The following is a 21505-nucleotide window of genomic DNA, read 5'->3' as shown; positions in this document are numbered from 1 at the left end:
CATCCTTGTTTTGTTTCTGTCCTTAAAAGGAAAATGTTTACAAGCTACCTATTAAATCATATGGTATTGAAGGCTTTTACAATCTTTACCATGTTAAGTGGGTTCCCCATATTCCTAATTTTTAAAGAAATCTTTTTAAGAAATCATGAATACATGTCAAATTTTATGAACTACTTTTTTGCATCTATTAAGATGACAGTGACTTACCTCTTTTGGACTATTGATATGTTGAATAAATTGATCTTGTGATATTAAAATTATTTAATCCTGGGATAAATTCTACTCATTTACAATATCTATTTTAAATAGATTTTTTTTTACTCAGTTAATATTTAGGATTTTTACATCTAAAATAATAATTGAAAAGAACCTGTAATTTTTCTTTTCTTATATTCTCCTTATCCCGTTTGGAACAAAAAATAAAGCAGCCTAATAAAATAGGCTATAGAGCTTTTTGTTATTTTTCTATTTCCTAGAACAGTTTATAGAAGATAGGAAATTAAATGTTTCATAAACATTTGATAGAGCTCACCGATAAAACTGTCTGGGCTTAGGGCTCTTTAGCAGGGGAAGGCTTTGATTGCCATTTTAATGTATTTAATACTTAGGTCTATTTAAGTTTTCTATATTTTCCTGTACTAATTTTGGCATTTTATATATCTATATATTTTTTTTTTAACATCTTAAATTTTTAATCCTTTCTTTACAGGTTACCTAGACCACTTTTGGTTAAGAAAACTGTAGAAAGTTAGTAACTACCACAAGCAAACGCCAGGCGGTGGCACGTGTCAATTTTCCTGCTTTGCGGGGTGTCTGAATACGCTGCTCGGGGTCTCCGCTCATGCTCGCTGGAATCGGTGGTGGCAGAGTTTAGTCCACAGGTCGCTTCTCCCCGTATTTCTTTGTAAACTCTTCAGCGTTCTTACAGAATTTTTTTACAGTCCTTAGAGTATTTTTCAGCTAGGTCAGCCTGAAGTGGGTGCTTGGGCTGAGGGTCCTTCACCAGTGCTATGAGGGATTACTTGGTTGGTTTTGGTTGTTGGCTTCCAGTTTTCAGCACTAATTACTGGCAGACAGACCTGCCCCTTTTCATCGATGTTTAGGTGATAGATCTTTGTTTTAAATGTGATCTTCGGTGGTTTGAATGGGTACTTTGCTGGAAAGTTGATTTTGATTCTGAAGGCCCCCTTATCATATGGAGGGTTGTCAGGAACAATAAGCCTTTGCCAAGTCAATAAATTAGCTTCATCAACCTGGATGTTACAGAAGTTTTTCATTCCACATTTGTGGATTTCTTCCTATCTATCTCCCAGTGTCAATTCATCTAGATTTTAAAAATGTATTAGTATACTTGTGAGTGTTTATAGATTATTGTTCAGCAAATTTTCACTCCTGCGGCCTTGTGAGAAGATTTAATACCCTGTCCTATTGGTTTTGGGCTTGGCCAAAACTCAACCTGCAGAGGCCTTACATGTAAGAGGCCTTTCATGTCCTTGAGGCAGGGGTTGTTAGCCTTTTGCTCCTAAAACATGGCTACACTAGAAAGGGACAGTCTCTTAGCTCAAGTTTTTTCTGGTCCAGCAGACCTAAAGCATATGATACTTCTATCAGTGATAGTGGTTAATTGCAGTAGAGAGTTGGGAAAGGTGCTATATTACCAAATTCTGCAAAGGAACATATATAGTTCTTAAAAGTGCAACCCCATGTCCAACCAAGTCACTGTTACTTACATATGTAACATGTACTTATATATGTACTTACACCTCAGGTTATATTACAAAATAGTTGAGGTTTAAAAAGAAATTTTATAGGGGGTGCCTGGGTGGCTCAGTTGTTTAAACATCTGCCTTCAGCTTGGGTCATGATCCTGGGGTCCTGGGATTGATCCCTGTGCAGGACTCTCTGCTCAGTGGGGAGCCTGCTTCTCCCTTTGCCCTTGCCCCTCTCCCCCACTTGTATTCTCTCTCATGTGCTCTCTCTCTCTCTCTCTCAAGTAAGTAAGTAAAATATTTTTTAAAAGAATTTTATAATTAAAATCCTTTCTGTTATTGTAGATTCCTGAGCATAGATTTAGTTGAATCTCCTAGCAACTGCTTATGGGTCTGCTGTGCCTTTCCTTTACTCCATAATCTTCAGTCTATGAATTGTGCTTTTTAATCCTGTATAGTTTCTCTTTTTTAGGTCAGTATTAAGGTTCCCACATATTATAGAATATAGATCAAAAAGGGGCAGTCGACCAGACAGGAAGCTGGACTTGTGGACTTTCCTTCACTTGGAGATTGTACACTCAGCCAAAATAGACCAGAGAGTGCTGTCTGCATGAAGATTTGTTGGAAGAAATGACTTATTTTTCTAGAACAAATAAAGTCAGAAGCACATAGCTAGTGGAGATTGTGAACTGGAAACTTGACTTGAAGGAACTTCTTGTGTTAAGAATATGATTTGTTTTTTTCCCCACCCTTCCCCCATGATCCTCTGTTTTGTTTTTTAAATTCCACATATGAGTGAAATCATATGATAATTGTCTTTTCTTAACTCTAGGAAACAAACTGAGGGTTGCTGGAGGGCAGGAATAACTGAGTGATGGGCATGAAGGAGGGCATGTGATGTAATGAGCACTGGGTGTTTTATGCAACTGATAATCACTGAACTCTACCTCTAAAACTAATAATATACTATATGATAATTGAATTTAAATAAAATAAAAATTTAAAGAAAGATATGATTGTTACTGTACATTGAGTTCCATATTGTGCTCACCAAGGGGGTAAAGATTGGAGAAGGAGGGCAAGAAGTAGAAGACATGATCTCTGTCCATAAGGAGCTTGGGAGACAGAAACATCCTTCAAGAAACAAAAAGTTACGTATGAATCTTTTAAACCTGACCGTATATGCAATAGGAATTGGAAAAGGAGATTAATTAAGTATGAATGAGAGGAGGAGATGGTTGGAGATGTAATGACCACAGAGATGGGAGGGTACAAAGGGAAATGGGGAGTGGGGCATTTATTCCTTCAAATGGATGGCTTCATTATGGTAGATGGATTTGTTAGAGAATGCTGTTTTGTTTGAAACATGGGAGTTTTAACTTAGAATGGGATTAAAGAGTTGCATAAAAAATTTAGGATCTGTATAAGAGAGAAATTCTGTAAGTATAGAGGAAGCTATTTAAGACTAGTGGATACTTATGTCATAGTATCTGGTGGTTCTTAAGCAAGCACAATTGTGCCTCACCCCAGGGTATGTGGACTTGCGTGCTCAGGCTGGGGTGTTACTAGCACGTAGGAAGTGCAGGCCACAGATGCTAAAGACCCTGCCATACACTGGACAGCTCTGCCCTAAATGCCTGTGATGCACTTGTTGAGAAATACCAGACTTCCCACACTTCATTTGGGTTCTATTTGTATAGCTTTTGCTATATCTTTGTACCACCTCTACTGCTAATTTATTGCTCTTATTTAAATTTACTTTTTATTTAAAAATTTACTTTTTTATTACTTTGTCATTCTATATCTGCTATTTAACATTTATTTACTTATCTTAATTCTCGGGAGTCGTAAGTTTGAAATGTTATTTATGCTTTTTAATTGTATTAAAATAGATACATGACTATTCTAATACAGAATGTTCACCCATAAAAAAAAAGAATGTTCACCCATATATCACCTGATTTCATATTGTACACTGCTAGTGGTATACACATCAAGCTCTGAGAAACAGTGGCCAGATGGTCACAGTGGATTAATTTATAGCCTGACCTGATGTTATGTGGTATATATCCTTAGATGTTGACACTAAAGCCTTAGGACTCTCATTTTTTAAGTAACGTCATATTCAGTAGAATTCATGAGTTGGAAGGGCCTCATGAGGATACTTTTCCTGCTAGAAGTCAGACAGCACAAACAGCTGTTATTATCTCTTCATGTGTGTAATGTCTCCATGGAAGGGCTTGATGTGCTCTTGGCTGAATAGCACTTCTGTGCCAGTTATCTTTGCTCCAGCCTGTGTCCACAGACTGCTGGCCATCTCCCAGTTATGTGGCAGTATTCCCAAGGGATATATGACCCTGAAAGTGTGGAGCAATGAGAGCAAATACTGCCCTCACTCCCAAATAATTGGCCCAAAGCCTATGTTGCATTAATAGTTGGCCAGGAATCAGAAAGATGACGGAGTAGCAGAATCGAGGAGGCTCCCTCCCCATCACCCAATGAACTGAACCAAAAAGCAGTTAAAAACAAAAACATATGCCAGCTGCAACCAAAAAAAAAAAAAAAAAAAAAGTCAGTCACAACTTTTATGCCAATGTGCTTTGAAAAGTGGCAGGCACTCTTCAAAAAAAGGAAACACCCCACCCTGACCCTGCAGAAGCAATCCTGAGAAAAGAAGAGAAGGATACAGAATCCTAAGGACCCCTGCTAATTCAAATCAGTATGAAAAGAAGCTGGTGGAGGAGATGAGTAGATGGCCTCAGTAAATGTCAGGAGACATCCTCAGTAGAGGCAGAAAGGCAACCCAGGGCAGGCCATTTTTGTGCTGAGCTACAAAAACTAGACCACAGGAGTGAGTGTGTCCTGGCTAGGGAGAGGAGGCTCTGGTATAAAACATTTCATTGGCTTCCAAAAGAGAGAGCTGTACCCTGGACCCCCAGCAAGGGCAGGCCTGGTGTGTTCTAGCTCTCTTCTGTGGCAAAATGCTGCATAGCAAGCGTCAACCAACCACAAATTGTAGCTCAGAGGAAGAAAGTGTCAAGTATACATTGGCTTACTATAAGACAGCAAACAGTCCTGAATAGAGATGCTCATGTTAAATGTGCGCAATATGAGGATGTGTCATGACAACTATGCAAAAATGCTATAGCAGAAAAAATGAACTTAGCTTGCAAAAAGTAAACATGCAACCTATTGGGCCTGAACAGAAACCCAGTGCAAGAAAACTCAGCCTCACAAGTATTTCGTGCTATAGGAGACCTCAGGATCAATTCAGTGGAAATAAAAACTCAATGTAGTTTATGATAAAACAACAGTGAGACTTTTAATTTTAATTTTTTAAATTTTTTTATTATTTTTTATTTTTAATTGTGGTAAAATACATATAGAATTTACCATCTTTTCCATTTTTAGATATACAGTTCAGGAGTATTAAGTACATTCACATTGCGCAGCCAGCCTCCAGAACTCTTTTCATCTTGCAAAACTGACTACCCATTAAACAATTCCCCATTGCCCCCATCCTCTCTCCTGGTAACCACCATTCTTTCCATCTCAATGAATTTGACTACTACAGGTGCCTCTTAAGAGCAGGATCATAGAAGTCTTGTCTTTTTGTAACTGGCTTATTTCACTTAGCATAATGTCTTCAAGTCTCACCTGTGTTGTAGCATGAGTCAGAATGTTTTCCTTTTTAAGACTGAATAATATTGTTTTTAAACTTATTTATTTAAATTCAGTTTAGCAACATATAGTATAACACCCAGTGCTCATCCCATCAAGTGCCCTCCTCAGTGCCTGTCACCCAGTCACACAATCCCCCCATCCATCTCCCCTTCTGCAACCTTTTGTCTGTTTCCCAGAGTTAGGAGTCTCAAATGATTTGTCTCCCTCTCTAATTTTCCCCACTCAGTTCCCTTCCTTTCCCTTTCACTATTCCTTATATTCCACATATGAGTGAAACCATATGATGATTGTCCTTCTCCGATTGACTTATTTCACTCAGCATAATACCCTCCATTTCCATCCACATCGAAGCAAGTGGTGGGTATTCGTCCTTTCTGATGGCTGAGTAATATTCCATTGTACGTTTAGACCACATCTTCTTTATCCATTCATCTGTCCAGGGACATCATGACTCTTTCCACAGTTTGATTATTGTGGACATTGCTGCTATGAACACTGCTTATGGCATTCCACTACAGTATCTTTGGGGTAAATACCCAGTAGTGCAATTGCTGGGCCATAGAGTAGCTCTATTTTTAACTTCTTGAGGAACCTCCACACAGTTTTCCAGAGTGGTTGTACCAGTTTGCATTCCCACCAACAGTGCACAAAGGTTCCCCCTTCTCCACATCCTCTCCAACATTTGTTGTTTCCTGTCTTGTTAATTTTTAGCCATACTCACTGGTGTGAGGTGGTATCTCATTGTGGTTTTGATTTGTATTTTCCTGATGGCAAGTGATGTGGAGCATTTTTCTCATGTGCTTATTGCCATGTGTATGTCTTCTTTGGAGAAATGTTTGTTCATGTCTTCTGCCCATTTCATAACCGAATTGTTTGTTTCTTGGGTGTTGAGTTTGATAAGTTCTTTATAGATTTTGGATACTAGCCCTTTATCTGTTATGTCATTTGTAAATATCTTCTCCCATCCTGTAGGTTGCCTTTTAGTTTTGTGCCAGTGTACTTTGAAAAGTGGAAGCTATTTATCTTGGTGAAGTCCCAGTAGTTCATTTTTGCTTTTGTTCCCCTTGCCTTCATAGGTGTATCTTGCAAGAAGTTGCTGTGGCCAAATTCAAAAAGGTTGTTGCCTGTGTTCTCCTCTAGGGTTTTGATGGATTCTTGTCTCACACTTAGATCTTTTGACCATATTTTAGTTTATCTTTGTGTGTGGTGTAAGAGGATGGTCCAGTTTCATTCTTCTGCACGTGGCTGTCCAATTTTCCCAACACCATTTATTGAAGAGACTGTCCTTTTTCCAGTAGGATATTCTTTCCTGCTTTGTTGAATATTAGTTGACCATAGAGTTGAGGGTCCATTTCTGGGTTCTCTATTCTGTTCCATTGATCTATGTGTCTGTTTTTGTGCCAGTACCAGACTGTCTTTATGATCACAGGTTTGTATAAGACTGAATAATATTCTAATGTATAGTATTGTTTCTCTTCCATCCCTTGATAAACATCTGGGTTGCTTCCACTTTTTGGCTACTGGAAATAGTGCTGCTATGAAGATGGGTATAGAAATATCTCTTTGAATCACTGCTTCAATCCTTTTGGGTATATGGCCCAGAAGTAGAATTGCTAGGTCATATGATAATTCCATTTTTAGTTGTTTGAGGAGTCACCATACTCTTCTGTAGCAGCCATGCCATTTTACATCCTCACCAACACTTGTTATTTTCTGGAGTTTTTTGACAGTAGCCATCCTAATAGATCTGAGTTGGAATGGGAGTTTTAAAAGATAGACTGAAGAGGGGTGCCAGCGTGGCCCAGTTGGTAAGCATCTGACTATTGATTTTGGCTCAGGTCATGATCTCAGGGTTGTGAGATCAAGCCACATTGGGCTCCGTGCTCAGAGGGAGTCAGCTTGGGATTCTCTCCGTCTCCCTCTGCCCCTCCTGCTCTCTCTAAAAAAATAAATGAATAAATCTTAAAAAAAAGATTGAAGAGCCAAGAAAAGAATTTGAGGGAAACAAAACCCCTATGAGATTTGACCAGGAAAAAAAAAACAGCATAAGCATAACCATCAAATGAATAGAAAAAAGGCATGAGATGATCACAGGAAAAGAGTAAAGTAATAAGGCAGAAAATGATAGTCATGGTGATGGGGAAAGGAGCATCTGGAACAGAAAAAGAATGCAGAAATACAACCCAGGAAAATTTTTCTGAAAGACAGGAAGAGTTAAATCTTTGGTCAGAAGATCATCTTGAAAACAGATAGAGAATGACCAAGACCTATCCTTATCTAAAGATTTCTCTCTCCCCTTCTCTGCCTCTTGCCCCCTGCTCGCATGCATGCATTCTCTTCTTACTAAAAAAAACAGACAAACAAAAATGATATAGGCAAGAAAAATCATGAGATACGAGGAAAGGAAGAGGAAATGTCAAGTGTTATACAGTGTTAATGTGAGAATACATGGTTTATGTCTTAAATTTTCATATATTTTTTATTGGCATTAAATCGTGTGTGTGTGTGTGTGTGTGTGTGTGTGTTTTGGTGGTGGTGTTTGAATATTTAACTATAGGTCAGAAAGCCATTTAGTACCCCGTCTGTTTCTTTTTTTTTTTCCTGTTATATTCAAACAAAATTAAATAACCCTTATGAGAAAAAAAGCAGTTAATACAGAATACATGCATGAAGAGATGTCCAGAATGATGTTCACCAACTCTAAGTACATATTGGATAACTTGTTTTTTCTCTTGTACTTTTTTATGTTGCTTGAATTTTTTAATGAACCTGCATAAAAGTGTCCATATTTTTATACAAGCCATAAAATCATTACTGTTAATATAAAATATTGGTCAGTAGTAGCATCATTATTTCAGTTGTTTCCTAATCATTTTTTAAAAATTACAGTCTTGACAAACACCAGAAAGAACCCTTGACAGTATTTTTTAAACTTGTGGCTAAGATATTTGCAACTGCTTTGGGATAAAAGGCATGTGCAGTGAAAACAGCTATTCCAATTGGGTGTTTTTTGCCTTCTTATTGAATACATAAATCTAAACAATGAGTGGTGAGTGTGAAGTGGGATTGACTCAGATTCCCATGATGCTGGTGACAGAGAATGTAGTACAAGTGTAGTGCTGTTGTACACATGACTGAACCAGGAATATGAAAACCTCACTTCTAGTTCTGTCCTAACCAATAAGCAGCACCAGAATTTTGAATGTTTAGCGTCCTTCTCAATCTCTGCACTTTTGCTACACTGAACTTCTTTTTTTTTTAAAAAAAAAAAAAAGATTTTATTTATTCACGAAAGAGAGAGAGAGAGAGAGAGAAAGAGAGTGAGAGAGAGAGAGGCGGAGACACAGGCAGAGGGAGAAGCAGGCTCCGTGCAGGGAGCCTGATGTGGGTCTCCATCCAGGGACTCCAGGATCACGCCCTGGGCTGAAGGCAGGCGCTAAACTGCAGAGCCACCCAGGGATCCCTGAACTGCTTTCTTTTCTTGAATTTGCTGTGATCTTCTGCTTCCGGGCCTTTGCATAGGCAATTTCCTTTGCTGAGGGCATGCTTCCTTACCTTTCCCTTCATTGGATTCTTTCTCACATTCAGGGCTTAGCTTTAACCTCCTTCCTCTAGAAGGCTATCTGCATTGTAACTGATGGTACTTCTTACTGGATATGCCTGGCACATCTGTAGGCAGTCACTCAGTGTCATGGTTCCTCAGCAGACTGGCCTCGGGGAGACTGGGATCTAGGAAGTGCAAGGTCAGGTTCCCTCATTGCCCTTCTATAGCATGTGCTGTCTCTCCCTTTGCTGGGCCCAGGGTGGTAACTCTCATCCTGCTACCTCATGGCCTCTGAGTTTCATTTTTTTCTCGGCAGGCCTCTTTGGTTCTGCTTCTGTTAGAGACTGCAGTGTTTCTTGGTAATGTTCGAGTTTATCAGCAGAGAGTAGCTGTCCTGGTTAGCCCATTATCCTCCAGCACTAGCCATTCCTGCAGGAGAGAGCGCCACCCCAGTGCCAGAGGGAACTGGGGCCCAGGCTGTCATTCTTCATTCTCTTGGAACCCCCTGCCTGGCCTCTCTGGTGAAAGAGATGATAGTGAGAAAAGCATGTTATAAAGCTGTATGTGCCATGTAATGCCAAACATATGTTTTATACATAAAAGACAAAATCAAATTGTTATCACTAAGTTTCTCTTGTGGGGTTCCCAGTTATTTTTATTTTCTTGTTTTCACATTTTCTGTAATAAACATTTCCAAAGATGCTAAATGGTATTTTGTAAGCTCCTGTATGTGACCTTTTACTGAGCAGCCCCCAAGAAGACTAGGAAAAGTTGGCCCTACCATATGAAGCGTTGTGCTCTTTTCCCCACAATTTCCATTTCTGCCCCCATCTGATGTGTTTGTTTGCTCTTTTCACCCCCATATCTTTCTTTTTCCCAGATGACTGGATGACTGGTTTCCCCCCGCACATCCTCAACAGCTCACCATCGGACCGGCAGATTAACCAGCTGGCCCAGAGGCTGGGCCCCGAGTGGGAGCCCGTGGTGCTGGCTCTGGGACTGTCCCAGACAGATATCTACCGCTGTAAGGCCAATCACCCCCACAACGTGCAGTCGCAGATGGTGGAGGCCTTCATCCGCTGGAGGCAGCGCTATGGGAAGCAGGCCACCTTCTGGAGCTTATACAGAGGCCTCCAGGCTGTGGAGGTAGACCCCTCGGTGCTCCAGGACATGTTGGAATGACCCCTGCATGCTCCACGTCATCCTGTGGTTGGGGGAGTGTGTCCCCAACTTGTGTGTGCAGAATCTTAACTTTCTCCAAGGGCAGGTGGTTTTGGGGGTCTTTTCTTTTTAATGAACTTTAGATGAAAGGAGAAAATAGGATTTCTGGTATACATTACTTGAAAGGTCAGATTACTCAGTAGCTCTCCCACATTGACTTGACAATTCATTGTTTTTAACTGCTTAAAGATTGCATTGTTTTAATTGTGCAGGTTTTTAATTTTGTGGGTGCCTTTTAATAAACTGGTAAATCATAATGGCTCAAAAAAAATTACTGTGTTATCACATTACATGTAGGTGTCCTGTATATAAAGCATCCACTTCTGTATTGCCTGGGAACTGACCTATGGATTTTGCTATTAATGGGGATGATCATAAAAAGTTAATTTACTACATATAATATGGCCCTTTCGTCAGATAGGATTGTTTGTTTTTTCTCATTCCTGTAGTGCATAGATTAAGAGTGTCAAATAACGTAGTTATTTTTTTGAAACAGAATTACTAGTAATAACAAAATGGTTATTTTCTCTAGTTAAGATAAATTGCTCAGGCAGGGTGTCTACATTAAATTCAAGACAGTGAGGCTCCCTGCAAGACCAGTTCAAGTACCAGCATGCATATCTGAGCCCTTCATCTTTAAAAGATTGCTTAAGAAAATCCTGTGCCGTTTATTTAAATAATTTATTTGGGGAACAAAGGAGGATGTGGTCTTTCCATTGGGGTAGTCATGATTGAAGTGTTATGTTCCTAAGGAGTATGATTTAGTCTTCTGTCTTTTTATTAATGACACTTGGTATTTGTCAAATGCTTTACTGTTTTCAAGGTTTCTCATATATGTGGTCTCATTTGAGCCTCACAAAAATCCTGTGAAGTGGTTGGGCAAGAGAGGTGAGCCTCCTTCTGTAGTGAGATCAAGTGATTTTTCTGGGGGTGAATTGTCTAGAATGTCCAATGTCTTTGGAGCACTTCTCCTTTCCAACTGCTCCATGCTGATTCTCCTCCTCTCTCTCACATGCTCCTTGAAGAAGCTTGAGTCCTGCTCTTCTCCTGCTAGCAGCATTGCCTTGGACAAGTTGCTCCTCTTCTCTAATCCTCTACAAATGAGGACATGAGCGTCCCCTCCTCCAAGGTTTTTGTAATAATTAAAAGAATGTCTGCCAAGGGTTCATCTAGTGCCTGGTCTTTAGTCAGTTCCCAGGAAATGGTAGCTGCTAATTTGCTGCTGTGGCTGCATGTGGCTCAAGTTCAGAGGCAAAGCTGAATAGTGGCTAAAGCTGAAGAGACTGCAGGAGGAAGTGCTGTTACCATGTTTCCTGCTAAGCTTTAACATGTGATATAATTTACTGACTCTCCCATGGGTCCAATCAACAGAGAGGGAGAGATAAATATTCCCACTCTGTGATCTGTTCTGAATAACTGGGGAGTCTGTTTCCTAATCCTAACCAAACTCAGGACTTTTTTCAAAGGGAAAAAAACTATACTTTTTACCTCTCTCTATTCCAGGACAAGCATATAGAATGGTAGAGTTGAATGTGAAGTGGGTGCTCAAAAAGGTGACAGTGGCATGTCGATTGCATTCTCTCAGATGTCTGGCAACCATATTCCCTTTACTGAAAAAAGATCAATTACTTTTTACAGTTCAACAAACGGTTCAAAATGATGGTCTTCTGGCCTCATAAGTTCTAATTTTCCATTTTGTAGCCCAGCCATTAATTCATTGTCTTCTAAAATTTATAGACTTCTGGCCCCATCACTGAGCTAGTGATAGCCTGACTTCTCTGCATCTTCAGCCAATTGCCTGTCATTCTGAACCTTGGACTTATTACATTGCTATTTGCCCCCCTAAGTTTGCTAATAGAGAGTTGCTTGGACTTTTGTTCTCACCACATTTATAGCCACGTGAGTAAGGCTGGGCTTTGCTGCATCTGACTAAATGGCATTTTAGAAGTGGATCTGATGATTAGTTCAATTTCCCACCATTTGCTTGGAATGAGAATCTATCATGTACAAAGACACTTCAGTGCTTTGTGAGCAGCGAAGGACAATTTGTGATGGACTGGCCCATCTGGGGCTGCCAGGGTCATTAGAGAGCTCTGACTTGCTGCCCTTAATGAGCAGGGTGTCTCCACCATCAAACGGCAGCTGCACCTGCTGGGCCTGCTCACGTTCTGGCAGAAAACTTGCAGAATGCAAGAACAGAGCATCTTAGTCACTACCTTGTTTCTGCCTCTGGGTGTGGAAAGTGATACTGAATGGCATCTGCCCACCTCCCAGGAGAATCAGGTAGGTGATGTGCCTACAAGGAAGGAGTCTATGTGTTTTTGCATGGGAGAAGATTCTACAGTTCCAGAGGCTCCCTACCCCCAACAGAATTCTGGATGAGTACAGTGCAGTGGCAGAGCACTTGCCAGCACTGACCAAGAAAATATAAAATCCACTTTGGTTTGAGATGCACATGCACATGCATTCATGAGTATGCCCTCTTACTTTTTAAAAACTGTAACTTTTATGAGATTTTTTTAGGACAAAAATAGTGCATGCTCATTATAGCAGTTTAAAAAATACTAATGAGCAAGAATAAAAAAATTAAAAATTACTCCTACTTCTGTTTTCCAAAGATAACCACTGTGACATCTCACTTTTAATCTCTACCCTTAGTTACTTTCCTAGGGCTACATATTCTTTTTAAGATGAAAATAGGATTGTATCAAATCAACTATAACTATAATAAGTAGTTAAAGGATACACAACAGATGTAGGTATCACAATCCTAGTTTTCAAAACATACTGTAAAGCTGTAGTAATCAAAAGTATGGTTCTGACACAAAAACAGACACATGGGTCAATGGAACAGAATCAAGAGCCCAGAAACAAACCTAAACATACATGGTCAATTAATCCGCAACAGAGGAGGCAAGAATATGTAATGGGGAAAAGACAGTCTCTTCAACAAATGATCCTGGGAAAAACTGGATAGTTACATACAAAAGAATTAAAATGAAACATTCTCTCACACCATTCACAAAAATAATCTCAAAATGGATTAAAGACCTAAATATGAGACCTAAAACCATAAAACTCCTAAAAGAAGACACAGGCAGTAATATCATAGACATTAATCTTAACAATGTATTTATGGATCGGTTTCCTCAGGCAAGGGAAGCACAAGCAAAAATAAACTATTGAGACTACATCAAACTAAAAAGCTTCTGCACAGCAAAAGAAGCCATTAATTAACAAGACAAAGGCAACCTACTGAATGGGAGAAAATATTTGCAAAAGATATATCTGCTAAGAGGTTAATATCCTAAATATATAAAGAACTCATATAACTCAACACCAGAAAAATAATCCAATTTAAAAGTGGACAGAAGACCTTAACAGACATTTTTCCAAAGAAGACATCCAGATGGCCAACAGACACATGAAAAGATACTCAACATCACTCATCATCAGGGAAATGCAAATCCAAATCACAATGAGCTATCACCTCACACCTGTCAGACTAGCTAGTATAAAAAAGACCAGAAATAACAAGTACTGGTGAGATTGTGGAGAAAAGGAAACCCTTGTACACTGTTGGTGGGAATGAAAATTGGTGCAGCCACTGTGGAAAACAGTATGGAGATTCCTTAAACAAAAAAAAGTATCATACAATCTAGTAATTCCACTTCCAGAAATTTACCCAGAGAAAATGAAAACCCTAATTTGAAAAGCTATCTGCACCCCTCTGTTTATTGCAGCTTTATTTACAGTAGCCAAGATATGGAAGCAACCTAAGTGTCTGTCGGTAGATGAATGGATAAAGAAGAGGTGGCATACATATTCAATGGAATATTCCTCAGCTATTAAAAAGGAATGAAATCTTGTCATTTGTGACAACATAGATGAAATTTGAGGGTATTATGCTAAGTGAAAGAAATCAGACAGAAAAAGACAAGCACCATATGATTTCACTTACATGTGGAATCTAAAAAATAAGACAAACAAAATAAAATAATAACAGACTGATACATACAGAAAAGAAAATGTTGGTTATGGAGTGTGGGGGCAGGATGGGTTGGAAGGGCCAGTGAAATAGATGAGAGGGATTAAGAAGTGCCAATTTCTAGTTATAAAATACATAACTCATGAGAATGCAATGTACAGCATAGGGAACATAATAATATTGTAAAAAACTTTGTATGATGACATATGTAAACTAGATTTATCATGGGGATGACTTCATAATGTGTAAAAATATCAAATCACTATGATGTGCACCTGAAACTAATAGGATATTGTATGTCAATTATACTTCAATAAAAATATGGGATTGTATTATATGTGCTGTTTTACAGTTTGCTTCTTTTATTTAACATATAGCTGTCTTTCCATATCATTAAAGCTTTTTCCATGCCAGTGATTTTCATTGTCCTTTGTGTTTGGAGCACACTTTCAAGTCCTGTAATTTTCAGCAGCATGTTTAAAGAAATTAAGAGACTCTAGCTACTGAATTTGTAAGAATGTCTTTCACTGTCAAAACATTGGCCATTATCCTGCTATTTGCTTGACGCCCCCCCCCCCCTTTAGAACCATGTCATTGCTTGAGTAGAGCTGTTTGCTGCTCCTGCTACTGTACACTCATATCCCGAAAAAGCAAAGTTGAGCACTTTCCCATAAACATTCTGGGCTTAATCTGAGCTTTATATTTATTCCTCACAGCAGGAAGCCCTCCACTGTTCTGTGTGACCCACTTAGCTCAGTGTTCCAGTTCTACCAGTGTGTGTGTTCCGGTGGGCAGCAATATTGTGCTGCTCTGGAATTGGTGTGTGTGGCTATTGCCCTACACCATCACGTTTAGCAGTGGTATTCTGTGCCAGTGTAGGCACGTGTCATCATTTGTTAACCACTTTCCTATTACATGAGATGGATCTTTAAGTGCTTTATTGCTTTGTCACTTTTACAAACAGTGATGTGATCAGGGGAGTTCCTTGTTAAATATTTACATTCACCAGAAGTTACAATGAGATGGATCCCTCTTTTGTTTAGCTCCAGACATATTTAAATTTTATTATCAATTAGTTTTATTAAATAACAAACCACCCCAACATGTGTTGGCTTAAAACCTACTTCACAATTCTGGGAGCCAGCTGGACTGTCCTGATCTGGGTCAACTCAGCTAATCTCTGCTGGATATCCATGCATCTGGGGTCAGCTAGTGGGCTGGCTGAGGCCAGATGATCAGGAGAGCTTCACTACATGCCTGGTAAGTGGTGTGTTCCTGCCTGCAGCAACAGAGGTGTCTCAGTTATACATCTCTACTCATAAAGTTTGCCTTGCCTTCTTCACTGGGCAGTGGTGGCCATGGTCCCATGGGCAGCAAGAACAAACCTCAGTGTGCAAGCACTTTTCAGGCCTCTGTTTGCATCCCTTTTCTTGATACTTGGTTGGCTGAAGCAAGTCCTAAAGCCAGCCCATCCAGAGTCAATGTGGGAGGGCACTACCAAAGAGCATTGGAGAGGAAGTGGAATAATTCAGGTACATTTTTTTTGCCATCTACTACAGCCAGTATTTTAAAATTGAGATTTCTGGGTCCTATTGAAAAAGTTTGGCTATTCTGGATCCCCCTTGTCACATGGCAATAACGGGCAGACACATTGCAGAGTCCACCATCCTTACCTTCTCATCCAGCTCCTCTCCCTGTTGCTTTACCTACTCAGCCCCCACAGATACTTATATTTATGGCCTCTAGGGATATAGCAAGGAAGATTCTTAAGATACGCTCCTAGAAGTATTGTCCAGTTTACAGTTGTGCATATTTTGAAAAACTACAATGACTTTTCTAAAACTTTTAAAAATTTTGAAAATTTTTGCTTGAGCAAAACACAATGGGTTGGTTTTATTTATTTATTTTTTAATGGGTTGGTTTTAAATGCCAGTTAATTCCCCCAAACTTCAGTGGTCCCTGAGGAAGTTCTTGCTGGGGCACACGTACATACACATGTACACACACACCACCACCACACACACACAAACAACTGAGGCAGTAAAAAGAGTCTCTCTTCATCCCTTTCTCTGGAGATTTCCCCAGAAGTGGTAGTTTTGGAAACAGACTCCTCTCATTCAGCTCTTCAGCAGACACTTATTGAGAAGCTACTATAAGCCAGTCACTGCAAAAAGATGACTGATAAATACACAGTTCTCCAGGAACTTACTGTTTGGCCGATGAGACTAACGTGGATTGGATCTCCAATCACAATAAGACATAATAAGGTCCATGCCAGAGTGCCTATGTGCCCAGTCTACGGGAACACAGAGGAGAAAGAATTCATTCTACCTTGATTCAGATGTGGGAGGTGTGGGGAATATTTGCATGAGGCTCCCTCACTTGGACACATTTCTGTGCCATTTTCCTCATATATAAAATAGGTAAGATAACCATACCCACCTACAGTTACAGCAAGGATCCCATGAGATAAAAGCTTCTAACAGTGTCAGGTATGGAAAAATGTTTTGCTAAATAATTGAGCTGAATTATTTTAGCTACCAGGGTTTTTCTTATACTCCTCACCCTTCCAGGGCCCTAAGAAGTGTGAGGGTCAAAATCACCTTTTCCTGCTGTGAGTTACAGTATAGAAATAGAAAGTGCACAGTCCTTCAGTACTTTTACCAGGACTCTAAAAATTAGGATTATGAACTGGTAGGCACACTTCAGAGGATATTCAGAATTGGGATGGGATTCTTTTTTTTTTTTTTTTAATTTATGATAGTCACAGAGAGAGAGAGAGGCAGAGACACAGGCAGAGGGAGAAGCAGGCTCCATGCACCGGGAGCCCGATGTGGGACTTGATCCCGGGTCTCCAAGATCGCACCCTGGGCCAAAGGCAGGCGCCAAACCGCTGCGCCACCCAGGGATCCCTGGGTTGGGATTCTGATCTAACACAGGACTGTCATTAAATGAATCCCTGCATACATTGAGCTACCAATTTGTGTAAGCTACCAGAGCTTTAAAGATAAATGAGACCCAAATCCTGGCCTGTAGGATCTCAGCCTGTTGGGGAGACCAACATCACAGCCAGCAATTATGACACCATTTGGCCAGCACAGAAGAGGGAGCAATTAAGTTGGCCACAGAGGAGGTGGCACTTCAACTGGGCTTTTGTGCATCCTGCCCAAGTTTTATTTATTTTTTCTGCCCAAGTTTTAGTAAGTTGGTCCCTTTGTGGGACACTAATGCTTATAGACACCAGAATTCCACTTTATTTGATATCCAGTTTGACAAATAGCACTTCTTGCCATGAGTCTACAAGATGCTTCCATGGTGCTGTCTCAAAGCAATTTAGAAGCAAAGGGAATCTTATTTATAGACTAAGTGGCCAGTATTAACCAATTCTGTACATTGAGACAACAAGACATTGAGAAATATGGTTTATCCACAGTGGAATTGGATCGGGCTTCAGATTTTAGAGATCTGAAGGTGTATTTGGGGGTTCTTTGTACCATTCCTACCCCTTAGTTCTTCCTCTGAAAGGCCCACAGATTAAAATTAGATGTTGCTGGCATACAGGGAATGTTTTTAATATAATAACTGCCTGTTTACTTCTTAGAATCATAAACAGAGCTTAGAATAACAGGGATGTCTATCTTGTTGGCATTTACTGTTTTTGTAGGAAAATTAAAGTATCACAAAGACACAGTTCAGTGAGCCAGTTAAGCCTTGTTTGTTAAAATTATGCAAAATATATGGCAATAATTCTGAAAGCTAGTATTAATTCAAAACATAGGCCATGAAATCCAGGTTTGAGCACTTAAGAAGAAAAAAATAGACCCAACATCTTGATAATATTTATATGTCTTCATTTCATTTTCACATTCTGTCTCTGGCCAGTGCTGTTTTTAGTGTCAGATAACATTCCTAATGGAGAATATTTGTGGAAAATATTTGCCCCCATTTGTACGTTGAAATTTTAACACCCAAAGTTGATTGTCTCAGGAGGTGGAGCTTTCGGAGGTGCTTGGGTCACCGAGGTGGAGTCTTCATGAAGAGACCCCACAGAGCTTCCCAGCTCTTTCCTCTAAGCGAGGATACCCCAACTCTGAGCCAGAAGAGATTCTAGAACATGACCATGCCGGTGCCTTGCTCTTGAACTTCCCAGCTTCCAGAATTGTGAGCAGTAAGGTTTTGTTGTTTATAAGCTACCCAGTCTGTGCTTTTTTGTTATAGCAGTACAAACTGAGACAATATCAAATGGATTAGATCAAATAATTATTCTTTCTTTTGGTGGCACATGACCGACTCCTTGTCAGTTTCTAGGAGATTATTTCATCAGGACTTTGCTGATACCACAGTCTTTGGCATGACTTACCAGCTCATTGCTGATCCCAGGAAAAGACTGAGTGCCTACAAATGGAGTAAGTAAGTCCATTCATAGACTCATTATGAACTTAGTGCCTCTGGCTGTCATGGCCAAGAATGAGGGGCAGCTGTCTAGGGAATAGTTCTTTGAAGGCTCAGAGTATCTGTGATAGGTGGTGGTTCTTACTCATTTAGGGGGTATAGATCCCTTTAAGAATGTGAGAAGGCTGTGGAACCTGCAGGAAGAATGAAGGCTTCTTTGTGGCATCATTCTTTTAAAAAATGCACATGTGTACACCCACGCACACAACACTTGGCATTTAATTTTTAGGAGAGTCCCACTACATCTGAATCTAGTTCACTCACCCCAAGAACCTGAAGTCTGTAGGGTCCCTGGCATCAGACTTCATCAGCATCTAGGCCTAATTAGTCACATTTTGGTTTTGTAGAGTATTTAAAAGACTTGTGTTTAACAGAATGAAGCTAAATGTTTCTGTGGATTTCACTAGCACGTAATTCCTGGTATGAAGGGCTAACCATGTTATTGGAAGAAAGGTGAAACCATTTGTCTAAACCCTGATCTTTATATAGCAGGTCACAGATCTGCCCTATGGGAAGGCAGGCAGGTGGTTATCATGGACCCACCTCTTGGAAAGGTAAGAGCTTGCAGACACGCAATGTATGACAATCTCTAGGTTCTAAGAGCTTTCTGTCTCCACCCCATCTCTTTAGAACCAGGGATCCTAGACAGGAGAGGACTGAGACTTTTGTGTCCAGTATATTGGGAATAATTTATATCAGGGTGAAATTATATAGAGTCTCATCTACTTTATATACTGGGAAATTATTTCCAACAGTATCTTTTTGTCCAGCCATCTGCTTGAATCAAGTTTCTGCCAGCCTCTGGAAGAAGTAATTATCCCTGCTCTGAAACTGAACTCCATGCTGGCTTTCTGCTGAGGGAGTGGACCCTTTGGTTGTCTGTTTTCTATTGTCAAGAGTTCTTTTATCACTTACTATTGTCAGCTGCTGATTTTCCAACAAACACTATCTTTGAAGCTAAAAATAAACCCTCCCAACACAAGTCCTCTCTTTATGATAGTGTGAAAGCAAAATAGGACAGTCAGTTGTGGGTATAATTTTATTCTGGCTATTGCAATACAAGGAACATTTATTAAGGAGAAATATCTCAAATAAAAAGAAGGAGGCCTGAGTTTTATAGAGGCAAGTAAATAGGGGGTCATCCACAAGTCTTATGGGAATCATGAGGAAGGGTAGAGGTGGATCTTATCTCAGAATTTGGGAAGGCTGAGTTGTCCTTTGTGGTGGTTAGCTATTTTTTGGAACCCAAAAGGGTGGGGGGATTTCTCAACCATCACTGCTTTCAGGGAGCACAAAGTTCAGACAAAGTTCAACGTTGTCAGAAGTCATATCTTTTTAAGAGCCTAAAGCAAATTTGGAAGAAAAAATTGTTTTTGTAAGGTTTGGGGATGAGGTAAAATCAAAATTCTGGCATCTTGACTGCCTGTTCTATAAAAGACACTTAAGCTATCTCCTTATTTAATTTGGGTAAAGGAAAATGAATGGCCTACATGACCAAAGCAAAAAAAAAATTTTTAACAAAAAAAAAAAAAAAAAGGAAACAAAGCTATTATGATTTTTCTAGAGACACACAGAACCCATGGAGCAATTTTCAATTGCACCAATCATGGCAAATCTGTGACTTAACAAAAATTCATTCAACATATATTTTTTTAGCACCTGCTGTATGCCAGGCATGTATAGAGATGCTGAGCATACAGCAGTTAATGTACCAGTCCAAAACTTCTCCCCTCGTGGAACTCCTTACTAAGGAGAAAAAGAATGCACAAAGGTACAGTGAGAGCCAGAGGAAGGAGCAGTGCGGTTTTTAAAAAGGTTGGTCAGAGAAGGTTTCCATAAGAAGATGGCAGGAGTAAAAGCCTGATGAAATGAGGGAGGGAGCCATGCTGAGGCCTGAGGGAACCTTTTAGGTGGAGAGAAAAGCATAATGTGAAGGCCTGAGATGGGCACTTGCCAGATGTTTTCAAGAAATAGCAAGAAGGGGATCCCTGGGTGGCGCAGCGGTTTGGCGCCTGCCCTTGGCCCAAGGCGCGATCCTGGAGACCTGGGATGGAATCCCACGTTGGGCTTCCGGTGCATGGAGCCTGCTTCTCCCTCTGCCTGTGTCTCTGCCTCTCTCTCTCTGTGACTATCATAAAAAAAAAAAAATAGCAAGGAGGTCAGAGTGGCTAGAGTGCAGTGGGCAAGAGGGCATATAGTAGGGGCGGAGGCCAGAGAGTCATGGGAAGCCGAGAATTGACAGTCTGATGGGCCATTGTATTCACATTGGCTTTCACGTAGGTTGACATGGGAAGCCGCTGGTTGGCTTTTGGTAGAGGCATAATATTGTCTATTTTTCAAAGGATCACTCTAGGTAACATTTTAAGAGGGCTGAGGGTTACAGTAAAGAGACAACTGCATTCTTGAGAAGATGGGAGCTCAGATCAAGATGGTCATGGTGAAGTGTAGTGAATGTATGATATGCTGCTGGGCTCCCCTTCAGGAATGAAAGATCTATTCTTCCAGCAGCTGGGAGGTCTCCAGCTCATGGCCTATGGCTGTCAGCCCTCTTAGAATTGCCTGCTCTGAAGACAGCCATGGTGCCCAATGGCATTCCTCCTTCCCAGGGCAGCCTGCATCCAGTGGCCTGTCAGTAAGGGGTAGAAATGCCTGGCCCCTCACCTCAGTTCAAGACAATCCCCAGGGGTTGTTCCAGCTCAGAACTCCGTGTGGAATCAGTGAAGGCCTTTGCTGTGACCAGGTCACAGCCTAACTTTTCCTTCCACCCAAGCCTGTTTGCTTCCCTTCGTCAGGCATTGTTGATCCCAGGGACACTCCCTAGTAACCTTCTGGCCCACTTAGCTCCATCTCAGAATCAGCTTCCAGAGGGACACAACCTGTGACATGCAGAAGGGGAGTGGTGGTCAG

The 21505-nt window shown here is 40.3% G+C and overlaps 1 protein-coding gene and 2 pseudogenes across 4 annotated transcripts in view; 1 reads left to right on the top strand and 2 right to left on the bottom strand.

Annotated features, from left to right (window-relative positions):
• The window catches only part of LOC129516778 (60S ribosomal protein L18a-like), a 61179-nt pseudogene extending 60336 nt beyond the window's left edge, over positions 1 to 843 (bottom strand).
• CRADD (CASP2 and RIPK1 domain containing adaptor with death domain) overlaps positions 1 to 21505 on the top strand; it is a 208277-nt gene that overhangs the window by 162886 nt on the left and 23886 nt on the right. For 3 of the 4 annotated variants that reach the window (XM_055336425.1, XM_055336427.1, XM_055336426.1), the window contains exon 3: positions 9818 to 14483. The exons of the other annotated variant lie outside the window; for it this stretch is intronic. In XM_055336425.1, the coding sequence (XP_055192400.1) occupies positions 9818 to 10119 (302 nt within the window). In that variant the 3' untranslated portion in view covers positions 10120 to 14483. Of the gene's footprint in view, positions 1 to 9817; positions 14484 to 21505 lie in introns of those variants that run through there. 4 annotated transcript variants of the gene reach the window in all.
• LOC129516777 (ubiquitin-conjugating enzyme E2 L3-like) lies at positions 749 to 9086 on the bottom strand (annotated as a pseudogene).

Source organism: Nyctereutes procyonoides, unplaced genomic scaffold (assembly GCF_905146905.1).
Source record: "Nyctereutes procyonoides isolate TBG_1078 unplaced genomic scaffold, NYPRO_anot_genome, whole genome shotgun sequence".
NCBI lineage: Eukaryota > Metazoa > Chordata > Mammalia > Carnivora > Canidae > Nyctereutes > Nyctereutes procyonoides.
This window is presented reverse-complemented; position numbering and strand designations above follow the sequence as displayed.